The sequence below is a fragment of the Tauraco erythrolophus genome, chromosome 9, assembly GCF_009769465.1.
Source record: "Tauraco erythrolophus isolate bTauEry1 chromosome 9, bTauEry1.pri, whole genome shotgun sequence".
NCBI classification, from domain to species: Eukaryota; Metazoa; Chordata; class Aves; order Musophagiformes; family Musophagidae; genus Tauraco; species Tauraco erythrolophus.
This window is the reverse complement of record NC_141473.1, coordinates 36,515,564-36,531,230: the sequence shown is the minus strand read 5'-3', so window position 1 is coordinate 36,531,230 and position 15,667 is coordinate 36,515,564. Positions and strand designations below refer to the sequence as shown.

The 15,667-nt window shown below is 35.1% G+C and overlaps 2 protein-coding genes across 6 annotated transcripts in view; one reads left to right on the top strand and one right to left on the bottom strand.

The window, feature by feature from the left end:
* The window catches only part of CTNNA3 (catenin alpha 3), a 520,316-nt gene that overhangs the window by 136,952 nt on the left and 367,697 nt on the right, over positions 1-15,667 (top strand). The gene's annotated exons all lie outside the window — the stretch shown is intronic.
* The window catches only part of LRRTM3 (leucine rich repeat transmembrane neuronal 3), an 87,091-nt gene continuing 82,851 nt past the window's right edge, over positions 11,428-15,667 (bottom strand). Inside the window, exon 2 of the mRNA XM_009991699.2 lies at positions 11,428-11,637. Within this exon, the coding sequence (XP_009990001.2) occupies positions 11,428-11,637 (210 nt within the window). The remainder of the gene's footprint in view (positions 11,638-15,667) is intronic.

Sequence of the window (15,667 nt, the reverse complement as noted above, 5' to 3'; positions counted from 1 at the left end):
GAAATCCACAACAATTTCCCAGTGTTAATATAAAATCTAATAAATAATATGTAATATTTAACATTACACTTTGTACTTACTTTTAATATTAATTAATTTAATAATTATTTATTAAGTTAAGAAATGTCAACATCACTGTTCTTAGTGCTTTTACGTAAGAGGGAATATCACTTTGCTTTCTTCTGACTCTTGGAGGAGTGTTTACTTAACATTTTATCAGTCAGATGAGACTTTGCCTAGCCTGTTAGCAGGGAAACAGCTGTGATATAAGCTGTGGCTTTTGATGTTCTGGGACGCTGTGACTGATAGAATAATTTTTTTTATTCTGTGGTTTACTCTTTACTGAATGTTACTGTATGTTACATTTTGGCTCAAAGGCAGGGAGAAAGGTAGCTTATTTTCCTTGTTGGCCCCAGTAGCCCTTGTTCAGGTGGAGCTTTCCAGAAGGAAGAATGCACTTTCTTTGAGAACAGCTGAGTATGCTCAGCTGAGAAAAATATCTGGAGTTTCCTAAGCTAGGGACTGATATCTCTTGGAGGAGACTTCAGAGAAGGAAGGTAATATTTCTGTGGATGCTAAGGGAGTTTTGTAAAGTTATTGCATCTCAAAAAACCCTCACTGAGAATTCTTAGCTAGAGAACAAGTTTGTAGGAAAGGAAAGGTATGTGATGAGCAAGGGAGGGATTGGCTGCCTAACACTTTGATTTTTAGTTTCTCTTATCCAGCAGGACAGCTTTTTTGCTCATTCAGAATTGTGTTGCGGTAAAGCATAGCTTTGATTCAGTGTCTTTTTGTTTCTTGTAAGGAGAAGGTGGAGGAGGTTCTGGTCAAGCAGGAGGCAGTCTCTGGGAGGCTCCTAGTAGCTGCTTCTCCGTGACACATAAAATTTAAATTCTTAAATCACTACATGGATGAGTTGTTTTTTGCAGTGTGAGAAAGAAGAAGTTACCCTCTCATCAAATATTATTTCAAGTATAGGAAATATCTCAGAAGGCTGTAGGTGAGTATGTAATTCTGAGATTAGCTAGTGTGTTGTGGCTATTGCCTATGTCAAACTGTGCGACATAAAACACTCATTCTTATCTCTGTTGCTGACTCCTGACTATCATCTGTAGAAGTGCAAAAATCCCACTGCTTGAAGAGGTCAAATCCTCTAAAGCCAATGGTGGAACTTCAACTGACTGTAATGGAGCCAGAATATCATCTTTTTTCAAGGAGCTAAGCTCAGCTCTGTGGATATAAAAGGACAGCTGTGTAGTATCTGGTAAAAACAAGATGGGGTGAGGAGGTCTTATTGATTTTTTTCAAAAGTTTTTTACATTGTGCTTTCTGTTGTTGCCTATATTGCCAGACACCTGTGTTTATTGTAGTGTCTTATAAATATTCTTTGAAAAATATACTCAATATTTTTGTTAAAATACAGTCCTGGTTATATCTCTCATTTTTTTTGTTGGAATTGTGCTGTGGTTTTGATGTTTTGACATTCTTTCTATGCAATTTGACTATTTTTTTTTCTATTGTCATTCATGGTGCAAGATGAAAGAATATCTGCAAAGCAGATGGAAGAAACTGCGATTTGACCTACTGTTTAAGCTAAGCAAATTAGTAAAAGGAAAAAATGTTGAAAAATAGTGTGAATTCATCCTGTTTTCCTCATATTTTTTATCAACGTTTTATGGCGGCCAAAATTTCTGACCAGGACTAGACTCTGTATGTCTCTCTTGGCCTCAAACTGCTTATAATTGTTCAGAGTATGCCATTTCTCCTTGTAGGAAGCCTTATTACCCACAGGCAAATGTAATCTATCATCTTTTCCTTCAACAATTCCCCTTTTCCTTCTACACCAACAGAAATTGGAAAAGATTTATAAGGTTCTGCAGCCCACAAAACCTGCTTCATTATCCTTAAATCAAGTATATCTGATTGCAAAGCTCTAATTTTTATAAGAATTTTGGGAACACAGTATTTTTTAGTTTTTGTTGTGCTTTTGTAAAGGTGGAAAATGCATTTTTTAGAACTAGTTCTTTTGAGAGTTATCGCTGCAAGTAAAAGCCCTTTTGTCAGAAGAAAAATAATGAATCTACCTTGAGATGTCCAAACAGAATGAAACATTCAATCTGAAAAGATAACATCAATTCAGATAGTATTGTCTTAATACATATAGTGTTACTATCCTATCCTTCTGATGTAACATAACATTTATTCGTCTATTTTTACTGCCATGGCAGATGAGATAGCTTGTTGAATCTAGATGTCGTTGTGTTCACTCCCCTAGAGGATTAAATCTGATTTGGGACCAACCAGTATGAATGAGCAGCTTAATTTGTGCCTTCCCATTTTCATTACTTCCTGTTTACTTGCTCATCTTAATCTGTTACCATAATGACCACTTAAACAGTTTTTTCAAGTCCTTCGTAGCTGAATAATTTTGGTCTTCCTTTTAAGTCTGCTTATCTTCCTGTTTTCTCTTCTTTCTTCATTTTACACATCTACCCTTCTCCTGTGTAGATGGAGTTTTTTTTTTTTCCCAGTTCAATGTGTTTCTTAAAGTTTGTGGCATAGGAGAAGATGTTTTTCAGTGAAATGCTGATTCATTTTTGGACAACTTTAATGGAGAAACTGCTTTGTGTAAGAAATAACTGTGAGGATCTCAAGAGTTGTTATTAGTGCTTTTCACGCTCTTAGTTGTTGGTTTGCTTATTTATTTCTTCAGTCAGACAGTAAAGTTATAAAGCAACTCATATTACTTCAGCTTAGTTGACTTGTTGATGCTGCAACATCTATGTTAAACGTTTTCCTTTTATAATGCTTGTTTAGCTTTTTAATTATTTTCCAAGGTTACCTTTATAACTGAGAGTCTTGAAAACTGTGGTGTTAATGAAAAAATATACCACTAAAGCATAGCAGACCTCTGCTTTTGATAGACAGCATTGTATGTCCTCATTGCCCCATGTAATTGAATTAATTTTTGTATGAGAAATGTTTTCATGTCCATAACATATATTGTTGTTTGTTTATTTATTTGTTAAAAAAAATCTGTCTTTGGTTTACTTTTCCACTTCCCTTGGTTTCCCTAAAGTCCTCTTAGGTGAAACAAGTCATTGCAGTAAGTTATTTTTGACATAAAAGCATTTGATTGAGGCTCTAATGTAGAGTTATTTACTTACCTCCTAGAGCAGTTAGAGAATTGAGATTTAAATGTTTGCATATGTGGGTCTTGTCTTCTTTTTCTCTGTGGTCAGTTACTCCTTTTAGTTCATGTATTAAGACCAGCTTTTTTTATCCCTCTTAATAATTTACATTTGGATACTGTCTTAACTGATTACGCAGATGTATAGAAGATATTTAGTACTAGAGAAAATGAAAATAAAATGTTTTTCATTTGAGAGGAAGGCAGAAGTGTTTTTCATTATCAGTTTGTTTGCCTGTGTGTATTCAGTCCAGACTTAAGTTTAGTCCTTCTTATCTCCTATTTTATTTAGTGCCTTATTAGCCTGTACCTCCTTCTGAAAACCAGCCTTAAATATCTTCTATTCTAGCTATGTATAGTTTTTGAGAATTTTTTTTTTTTTTTTTTTTGTTCCTGGAGCATAACATAGTTGCATCTTTCATGTTTATATCCCATTTCTTTACATCCTCTCTCAGGAGTAACACTGAGTTATCTCTAGATTTAAATCACTTCCAAGTTTTAGGTAGCAATGCGAGTGTTTTATTTCAGTAACTATTGTATTTTTGTGGTATTAAGCAATACCCCTGCATAAATTTCAGTGCCTCCTCCGAATTTTGTAAAAGAAAAAACTTAAACACAAAGTCTTACAATAGGCTGTTAATGCTTACCTGGAAGCACAAGTTAATTCGTTCTTTTTCTAAGATTAATTTTCATTTTTAGTAAGATACTTGCATATTACATGAAGAAATCTTAGAATACAATTTAGCAGTGTAAATGATCTGAAATCAGTTCTTAACTTCAGTGGATTTCTTGATTTCTTTACTGAAGAAAAGGTGGAACTTCAAAAATCCTGAGGCAAAATGCATGCAGGGAGGGAAGAAAAGAATAAACAAGTGCCAGAGCTTGTGAACATGGGAGAAGAGGCTGGCAGGAATTTACATTTGAGTTGTCATTTTAAATTTAAACCAAGAGATTGATCCTGCAGTGGAGAACAGAGGCAGATCTTTATGCCTGTTTGGAATCCAGGTATCTTCAGTGAGATTCCTGGTAAATTCAAGTAGTTATTCAATGAAATAAAGAAATGGAACAAAGGCTCAGGAAAAAAGTAGCATAGACATGGCTATATGTAAGTCAGAGAGTAGATAGGGTTACGAATCCTGTTTTACAAATTATAATGTCTTAAAAATTGAATCAATAATGTTTATTCCCAATAAGGTTCACTAACTTTATTTCTATTTAAGTATCTAATTTTAAAAAGGTGTGTTGTTTTTTTTTTTAATGTACTGATCATCTTCACAAGCAGGGTATCTGTCCTTCTGAAAGCTCAAATTTTGGAAAATATCTTACTTTCTTTTCTTAAAACTTCATGAGACTTTCAGTCGTTAGTAACCTGTATGGCATTTTCCAAGGTGGCTATGGCGCATGTGGGTGTAGACGTCCCACAGCTACAAGCAGCAATTAGGTTAGGCATAAGGAAAAATAGTCTAATGACAGGAATAGTTAAGATGGATACAGATTGATGTAGATACTGTGTTCCCCAGAGACTGAAGGTTTTTGAAAAAGTTAGGGAAGCATCTATCGTAGTAAAGTTGATTTTCCTTTGAGATGGGGAGGACATCATGTTCATCCCTTCCAGTTCTACTTTCAAAGTTTGTATTGCAATCACTTGATGAAAATGGAATTAGGACAGCTTATACTGACATCTGTTAATCGTATGTATTCAAGCCTTTAGGGTGCAAAGTCATAAAAAACCAACAAAATGACACCACCTTGTATAGTGGTAGAATGATTTTTGATTTTTTTATTATTACCATGTTACAGCATTAGCATATTTATATTTGCAAGATCTAGTGGTGAAGTAAAAGGCACTTGAGTCAGACAAGCTTTAATGTGTGCTTGGTAGGCAGCAAACCTGTTCAGCCCTGGAGTTGGATACCTGAAAGGCATTTAACACTGGTTTTTTCCCTACGGTAGCTCAGCCTGAATGTGTGTTTTTTTTATTATTTCTGACGTTCTCAATTGTGACGGTTAGAACTTGGAGAGACGGGCAAGTTGCAGAAGTGTAAGGAGAAGAAATATGAACTGTCTAGATAATGCTAAAGCAGAAGACAAGAAAACAAAAAAATCTTATTTGCATATTCAGATATAGCATTGATAGCTGTATCTTTTCCTTTCCTGAAAATGAGAATAAGGCTTTTGGATAGGGAAGTCTAGACTAATTGTGTGAGTTTACAGCTTCTTTAAAAATAAAGTTACCAACGGCAAGATGTAAAAGACGTGCATCATCACTGCTAGAAAAATAAATCATTTTCATTTTTTCTTTTGAAAGAATAAATGACACAAAATGTATTCAATATGAATGGTTCAGTTAATGGCTTTCCATGCCTCATTTATGACACACTCTTGTATAAAACTACTGAAATTATTAAAGTGCACAGCGCTGGAGGGACACATAGTTTTCTTTTAATGAGTGAGTCTCATCCCTAGTTGATGAGTTTTTGTTCTCCAAGAAGCACAGATTTAGTATATACAATGTTTAAATTATTTGACTTTGAAATATGTTTCATTGGTGCAATCACTTTATGATTAGATTGTAGACAGAACTATTGCTGAATTGCATCCCTCTTAAAACTTTATCTCTTACGGAATACAAAGTGGAAGGTACTCTCTGTGAAAGCTGGAAAAGCCATATTCTTATATAACTGAACATTTTAAATTGCTTTAGTGTTTATTACAATAACGTCCATCCTGTTTATGTCAGTTGACCTAAGGCATTAATAAGGCAATCATCCAACATTAATGTTAATCCAAAGAAATTAATGTGCTAATGCAACATTAATTAATACTCACTTGTATATTATTATTGTTACATGCGCCATGTCTATAGTGGTGACACTTTTAAGTGTCCACTATTATGAATGTATTAGAGCTTTAATGTAACTGGAGTGAGTATAATGAGTTCCATGTTGCAGGCTCATTTGCTGTTCCACAGCAGGTGCTCCTTTGTAGTTAACCATCTAGAGAGATAGTTTTAAGAATTAGTTATTTACATACAAAATTGATGTTGATAAAGTAGAATATAAGCTCCATGCCATGTGGGATTTTCACGGTTGTACACGCTGCATTTCAGCTTACATAAAAATTCTTGGCAAGGTTCTAGTGGCAAAATGTTAATTCCTTAGGTGTTCATTAAAATAACATTAATCATGAACTCTGATGTTCACGTTGATTTATTCTGAAACTTTATAATTAAAATTAATCAGATTCTACAATTAGGTAGAGGAGGAAAATGGAATTTGGCCTTGTTGCTTTATAATAGAACTATTAATTCACTTGAATGTTAATATTTTTTGAGGAATTTAATGAACATCTGCTTTTAAATATGGATCATATGGTCAATTTTGTATCTAATAAGAGGGTCACGTGTCTTTGTTGAAAAGTGTTTTGCAATACTTTGTGAGGAACAGGCTTATTTTTTGTTTACTGTTGTGATGGATTTGAGAAAGCTGAAAAAATATTCTACTTTCTCGTGAGCTGAATCTTGATTTTAAGAAACCCCCCAAGGGAAATCTGATAATTGAATCTACAGGGTTTCAGATAATGTGTATACTTCAGATGACTGGATGGACGTTATTCAAGCTACCTAGAAGTCGTCAGTCTGTCATTATTAATTACATGATAATCGTATTTCTGTGCTGAAAATGGAAGTGAAAGTGTTATTATTACACTACTTTATCGTTCATTTCTAATAGACTAAAGAAAAGAGGCAGCTTTTCTTGTCAAAGTAAATTTACTTTCTGCAGGACTTGTGAATGTTACAAATTTATATGGGTTCAAAGAACCTGTGTACACGTTCAAAGAGAGACTATTATGACAACACACTTGACTCAGTAAGTCCCTGACCTACAAATAATTGGGGACTGCAGGAGCATTCTGGGGAAATACTGCTGTGTGCTTGCTCCACTCTTCAGTTCTTCTTTGGATTTCATCTTTCAGCTGCTGTTCGAGACAGGTTATCAAGCCTGGATATAACTTTGATCTGACCAAGCAAAACCTTTATTATATTCATTTACACATATTTATGCCTTTACTGGTAAGATTTGCCTTCAGGAAGCCCAGCCCCTGAGACCCATGCAAAATGTGGAGCAAAGAGATGTTTCCCTCAAGAGAAGAGGATCAGACTAGGGAACATGAGTTGAACTGTTCTTTCTCACCTGTTCAACAGACTATTTCTAGATTCTGGATGAGTTGGGAACTAAATACAGCTGCTTGTATTTGACACTATGCGTGATCATGTAGTTTGTTTACATCTACATGATGTAGATGTAACATCTACATCTTTGAGTACATCTTTTACATCTTTGAGTACCTTCATTGCTTATAAAGCATTTTCCAGAATTTATTACAGTTTCGTTGATTCTGGAATCCTGGCTTTGTTTTTCTAGTCAGTGGTGCATTTTTGTTTTATTTTTTTACCATTCACATTATGATTTTTTGCAAAGTTTCTGTTCTCTTGTCCAGTCTGAGGATTGGAAATAACAGTAAGAGATAAAAAATACCTTGAGAGAGAAGGGGAGAAATGGAGTGGCTGTCAGTAAAGCAAGCTGCTACACAACTTCTGAGGCTGGTACATCTTCTGTTTGATGTATGTTGCCAAAAGAAGTCTGATACTTGCGATATATTTCTGAAAACTCTGTATATACTATTTTTTGTTATTGTTGTTAGTGGTAGCTCTTAGATCCCTTGCAAATAATTTATACTACGACCTTATACTGCAAATTTTGATCGCTTTTTAATTGAAAGAGTCATGTACTTTCTTGTACAGATGTTGTTTTGGTCCTTTTTATTTTTTTGTATACAGTCTTGAGACATATGCAGTATTTTGTCAGATTAATCATTAATCTTCCTGTATGTGTTCTTCTTTAGATAGGACCTCCATTCAGATACTTGTGCTCAATTTCCTAATGGGCGTTACATCCCTGTAAATTGCTGTACAAGCATGATCCGCTGATGGATGGTGTGAATTGTTGCTTCTAGCTAGAATTATTTTTTAAATTGTCTGGGTTTATTTATTGATAGAGGTTATACTCTCTATCAGTTTGTGTTTTGCAAGCATAATGAATTTGCCCAGCTTTTTCTTGATAGAATGATCTACCAGGGTATAATGGTGCCACTTAACTGTAAGACTGAGATTGATGCAGTTGGCTACATCTATTTCTGGTTTATGGATGTTATTGCAAAGGGAAATGATATATGAAAGTGACCTTCTGTAAATAAATATTTGAACCCATAGGCTCAGCTTACTTTCTTCTTTCTAACTTATAGCTTAAAAGACTGGGGCTTTATTAGGTGATATTTTTTGTTTTGTCCACATAACTAGCATTTACTATTCCTGTGCAGTCCGAGTCAGTAAATAGCTGGCAACTATCTGCTGGAAAGCAGATGTACGCACACTGACACAGGACCTTAAGAGTAAGTCCTTCTTTGGGTTTGCTTAATCTAGATTTTTTTCATGATACGGACTTTTTAGGGAAGGTACCTACCTGCCATCTAGTTTTCTTGAAGAAGTCCATCTTGTTGACAATAGCAGATTTCAGGTTGATGTAGTTCATTAAAAAAATGGTATCCAGTTATATGTATGGAAGCGTATGTTTTAATACTCTGGATTTAGGGTAGGCATGTATTCCACTGGTGCTTTGGGCCCCAGAGTGTTGTATCTGTTTTTCAGAGCACTGGAGTGGCCCATTGGGGTTACAGAGAGCCTGGCACTGCAAATGCCCAGGAGGTTGGTTGTGATAGTATAGCAGACCTGTGAGGTGCAGAATCACTGCTACTGCTGTGACCCTACTATTCTACCGTTCATGTATTGATACGTTGGTCTGAAACTACAGGTCTTTCAGGAGAGGTCCAAGATGAACCAGATTCATTGATGTATACCTCATTATTGAGAAAAAGAAACAAAAAGAGAAACGTTTCTCTGTGTGTGAATATATACTGAGTTGTGCTTATTAAACCAGAGGCATCAAAAAGATTTTGTGTCTCTTGGCATAAGAGAATATTTCATCATGTTCCTTAGCCTAAGTTCATTAGAGTGGTCAACATTGAAAATATGAATGTCGTACAGTTCTCCATAAATTAGAAGTACATGGAGTCTTTGAACCTTTGTGAATTTTGAGTAACTGCATCAGTGCCAGGACCACGTTCACGCACCATAAATATTTGAGGGCAGTGTGTCAAGGTAAAGAATAGGAAGGACAGAGTAAGAATAACTGAAGTGATCTTTTGGGAGGATGGTATTTGATGCTAACAGCTCAGGCCTGCTAGCATGACCAGAATGCCTAAACAGTAAACCTTAAAAACAACTTTGAAATGAAGCAGTTAACTTCTTCCTGCAGTACGGAAGCCACTCAACTCCAGAATGACACCTGTGTTTTGGTTTCATTTTAGAAGTAGCAAAATGCATTTTCAAATGTGCATAGTAAAGTTCCAGCACTGTAGCAGATGACCAGAAATTCAAGAACCAGTGTAGTGAAGAAATAAGATACTGAAGTGTGGAGGTTTAAGATAAGTCTTAAAAAGACAAATAATGTTTTGAATAGCAAATAATTTATGCAAAATATGTTACAAAATCTAAGATGCTAAATAAATAACCAATACAATGTATTCTGTTTTGACACTTTGTTTCCACTTAAAAGATAGTGAATGCAGATTAATTTGTTAACAATATTTTGAAGCTATTTTTCATTATATTTGCTTTAAATTTTGTACAAACCGTTGAACCATTATTTTAAATTTCAGTCTTCTGCTCTGAAGCTACATGAAAATATGGTGGGATAAACATTCAGAAAAATAGATTTGTGGTTATAGAATTTCTCTTTATTATAAAAAAGTTGCTTCACCATATGAAACTTTTTTCTTCTATGTTTTGGAAGGCTCATGTTCCCTTTTATATTTCACTGAGTTGGCATGATATAATGTGTTTCTAATTCCTGTAATCTGTTATGATTACAACATGAGGGTAGTATTATAAAAGTTATTCTCATACAGTATTGAGAAGTCTTGAAGAATTAAAACCAAAGAATGGGATAAGAATGCTTCAATCCAGATATTAAGTGGTAGACAAATATGCAATGTAGTAATTGTTAAAGACTTAATACTACATTTTTTTTTTTAACTTAAAATTTTTGGGTGTTTTTTTCTTAGCTTTTTGTTAAAGGACTATTAACCTTTATCATTTGGTCCAAATTACTGTGTTTTTCAGAAAAGAAAAGGTTTTTTACTTTTGAGTAACATTTTACATTCTAGGAGTAGTATAATTCTAAGGGCTTGTTTCTGTTGCCACTTCTGTCAGCAGCTGTCTTTGACAGAAGTAGGTTTTGGGCCTGTTTGTCTTTAAGTAGAAATACAAATGCCTGATTTGGCAAACTATACTTTCACTGTGGATTTTGTAAAGACAGCTGCCTATTGAAGTCTCCTGCCCATATTGTCTTGCAGAACAGCGAGACTTTGCTAACAGTTGCATACACAAACTTCATTGTTAAAATATATCTGTTTATCATTAAGTTTTTCTGATTTAGAAATCAGGCTGTATTTCAAGGCAACAGGTAAGTTTGAGGAGAACTGTTAATTTTTTTTATTTTAATTTATAAGAAAACTTGGCTATGTATTTCAAGAATTTCTTAGTCTGAATAGTTACACCCTCCTTTTGGTTAATGTGTTACTTCTGGAACTGTAGATAAAATTCTACACATTAAACACGGTAAAAACGGTGCATATTCTGCAAAGACAGAATTGTAGATTAAAGTTTTCTGGGCACAAAAGCAGTAACAAAATGATCCCTACAAAACAGAGTAACTTAATAACACAAGAAATAACTTGTTAATTTGAAACTTTAGAAACGGAAACTTGTAAAGTAAGATGTAATTAAATTATGGTACTGTACATACCAGCTGTTCTTGGTAATTGAAACTTTACAATATGAAAAATACATTACATCTGTACAGTTTATACAGGTAGGTAGGATGAGTTTTGAAAAAGATTCACTGTAAGGGTCATACTCTGAAGTCAAAAAAATACTGCACAACTTAACTAATTACAAATCGTAGACTTGAAACAATTAATCTTTGTGATTTGTTTTTAATTTGAACAGGGATCCTAGAATCCATAGTATTATGTCTTCTCACTGTCCATAATGTTACATAGAATTTGGTTGCAGCCTCTGCTACGGGAAAAAAGATGACAACAAATAAAACAACCAGTTAAGCCAGCTGCTGACTGTGTTCCTTGATTCGTGCTGTTGTTGTTATTGTGCTCAGGTCCAAATCAGTTTCTAGGTGTGTTTCCACTGTTTCTTCCTGGTTATTCGAGTCATAGGGCTTGTGAGCAAGCAGTTCGTGGTGTACTCCACAGTAACTTATCGTGGGCTGGTCATAGGCAAGAAATGTTGACACATTCATAGACAACGGTATCTAGGGGAAAAACAAAGATTGAAAACAGCCAGTTACCAAAAGACATAATCAAATTGTTCTTGCCTGAATTTGACGTTGAAGAAGTGGACTGTCTGAAAACATTGGCCAATGCCAAATATAGTGCTGCAATGTAAAAAAATCTACCTGCCCCCCTTCCCCCAAACCCTGGTCTTTACTAGGGTGTTTTAAGCCTCAACATTACTACCTTTCATCCTGTGGTCCAGGGCTAGGTGTGTGTTTGAGTGTGTGTGTGAGAAGTAAGATGTGATTGAACTGAAATTATCTTTAGAATGTAAGTAGCCTCTGCTAAAGCCAATCAATCAGGGAGGAGAAAGAGGAGTGACTCAATTTGGGATATATGGCATATTTCAAATGAAATTTAAATGGCTTTTCAAGTTTAAGAGTGGTTAGTGGATCTTGTTTAAATATATCAGTGGGTGTGATACCTTTGGTCTGCTGGGAAATACAGATCACGTTTCCTGTTATTTATACCATAAGCATCCATTTGAATCTAGCAGCTTTCAGTAAATATTGGATCATGGTAGATGATAGTTTCATCCACTCTTATGCTATGGTAGCTCTGGAAGCTTCACTAATGCAGGTTTAGTTTAAATGCTTTAGACTGAAAAGTTATTAAATTTTTTTTTAACCATATTCTTGAGGATTTTGGACACACTTCAACATGTAATTATTTACAATATACTGTAGAATCAGAAGTAAAAATAATACAGATTTTTAATTATATGTATTTGTGCTAATAGATTTTAAAAATATATTAAGAGAATCAAAGGCCAAAAAAGATGACTGTTGTAATGGCTGTGTGAGACATGTGGCAAAGTATTTAAAAATGGGATTTCCAATTTGTTGTCAAACTAAAGAGACCAACTTTTATTTCTGACTTTTATTGTTCTCTTGCTGTTATTTTGAAGGCTGACTGAAATGTGAAGACAAGTAATATTTAAAAGCATTTGAATTTGAAATATGAAATAATACAAAATAAAATAGTTTGTCATTAGCACAACTGGTTGATGCATTTGAATGTTCCAGCTGTACCTCTACGTGCTCATGACAGCATGTTAGAAGTCCAATTATAAACACTTCTCATATGCTATGAAAAACAGGGAGATAGACTGAAAAATACAAGGAAATAGATGATTTTTCAACATACATATGAGATATTGATAGCTCATTAAGAGCTAAATGATATTCAGCTTAGAAGATGGACGTATGTAGCATATCATGTGATCACATGGAATTGGAAGAATATCAGTTAAACCTGTGACAAAACTGTATCTTCGTAGGATAGAATCAGAAAACCAGTGGAATGTATCTTTTTCTATTCAGATTCTTTTATTTGAAAGATTTAAAGTTAAACACACCATACTGTATATGAAGTGCCGTGGTGTGTGTCTCTCCACTCACAAAAATTCATGAGCTCTCTCTGCATTTCATGTAGCCACCTTGGGTGTTGGTGGCATTTTTTTTTTCCCCCTCGTGATGAAACACTAGATGCCCCTCAGGCTTTCTTAAAATAATGAAAAGACTTTACCTGAGGAAGAACTCTGGCTTGTTCTTATTTCTTTCTGATGCTGACATGACAGCCTGGCAGTAAAGCAGCTCTACAGGAAGTTGGTCAGCAGTGCAAGGTGGGATAAGCAAACTGTATGTGCAATTGCCGTGAAACGCAGACAGTTGCAAACATGCACTCTTTCATGTGCACACATACAGGCCTGAAGTGGGAAGCCATGTGGGAGGAGATCTAAGGCCTAACTGAGATTAGAGAAACAGAAGAACTTTCAGATTAGTGATATTTTCCTTAGGCTGCTAGAGTTTTCACTCTGAAAAAAATTAGCTTGTGTGGTTCTCCATTACTGTTTTCTGAAGGGTTGTATGAAACTGTTGACAATTCTAGCTTATCCCAGGCACATATGAACCAGGAACGGTGACACTTTTCAGAAGAATCTGCCCTGGTTCTCTTGTAATCAGGTCGTTCCTGTAGGATGCAAATCTGCACCTTTTAGAAAATTGGTGATATTCAGACCTGTTATAAAGTCTCCCAGATAATTTATTCTGACCTACTCCTTTTCTCTTGTTGCATCTTTTTTACCTCTTTAAGTGTGTCCTCTTCTGTCTCTAATTCCCAGGATGGTCAGGGTCTGACTATCTGTTAATGTTTCTTTTTCACGTAAGTGTTTGGAGGAGGAGACTTCTTAGTCACTGAAGTTCATACCGCAGCTCATTTGGAACCATCAGGTGAAGCTGCTACCAGCTGCTTTATTGCTGTCTGGGTGTGCTGGATAACTTGGGGCTACTCAGGTTATAGTTCTGGCACAGAGATGTCAACCCTCATAACATGGTAATTAAACAAGGAACATCTCTATTTGTATTTCCTCCGTTGTGTTTTCCTTCCTATTTTCCTTCTTACAGTGGTATGTGTATGAGTAAAAGTTCTATCTCTAGAACTGTTCTTTGAAGTTTTTTAAAAAATTCAAATGAGTAATACCACAGCATTTGTAATGATAGCTCTCATCTCTTTGACAGCAATTCTAGAGTAAAAAACACTGCGTTGTTTTAATTACTAGGGATGTGCGAACTTCACATTGTTTAGAGTTCAGGTTCAGATGGGCATCTGAAGAGCCTTGGCTTATCTTGGATTTACAGTTCAGAGGCCTTAAAATTGCAATTACTATTCAAGGAAGCATCTGTCCTGCAAGCTGAATTTCATTGCATTCATCAATGTGCGGAGGAAAAAATTCCAACAGCCTGTATCTTTTCAGTAAGGATGACTAAAACTCCAGACTTGTTTTACATAGAAAATATAGCTAAAAGATTGCATTTACAAAACTGTATAGCAAACCATTTTTTTTTTTAAATAATGCTGTTCAGTCCTGATAAGAATTTGATCCAGTGTTTGGGATGTTGATGTTTTTGCATTTCTGTTTTGATCCTCACTGGCAGTTGAAAAGTTATCATAGATTAAAAAAGTCTTGTTTGTTTGTTTGTTTTTTTAAATGAGACTGACAATTTGGTTCTGGCTTCTCTCTAGCAGTTAGAGATCTGCAGGAAATAGGTGATTTTATCCAGACTGCAGTAGTATATTCACTACTAAACAGATGTGAACTGGTTGGGGAGGGGAATGCTTTTAGCTACAGACGGATATCTTGGCAGTCAGCAGAGATGGGAACGGTTCTAGCAAAGGCGTACAGCGTTTATTAAGCTTCTGGTGTTGTGGCTGTGTTCTTATCTAATTGCTTGACCTTGGCTTAGCTTTCATGAGAAACAGAATTGTATTTTTTCTGAATGTATTGTATTTTGAATTAGAGGCAATATTTTCAGCCTAAGGATTTTGGTAGTTTGTTAAATTTAATGGACATGGGGTGTTTAAACCTCCTGGGGAGATTTTGAGACTCAGCCACAGAATCCTGGAAATGAAAGCTTGGAAACTAAAGACAGAAGGGCATAGCCACAGATCTGAAGTGGCTTAAGAATGTAGGCGTAGGAAAAAATGATAGAGCAAAGGAATATTATCCATGGAGGTGGCAGAGATAAGGAGCTGAAAAACAGAAAATTATGAACAGGAGGGGTGAAAATAAGTAAAGCAGGTTGTACACTGAAATAGGAGAATAAAATGAGCTGCAGGATGGAAGCAATAGAAGTGATGGAGCTGTGATATATCATTCTGAAATGTACAGAATATAGGAATGTCATTACAATGTAGGCATGGGAATGTAATATATCAGCCTATGGACAACATATGAGAATTAAATCTATTTCATATAGAAGTCAGTGGAATTTTGCTATTGGCTTCATTTTTAAAGAAAGGAACAAGCCCTTGTAATATATACCAGGAAACCATAAAGGTTTTGTTGGTATGAATCAAAATTAAATACTTCATTCATGACCACTGTGAATAATCCTGTTATTTCAAATGAACCTCAAAACAAACCTGGTACTTTACCATCCATTAGTTTGCCTTTGTGATATATTTGCCATATTATTTGAATTTATCGGAGGTTAAATTTCGAATAGT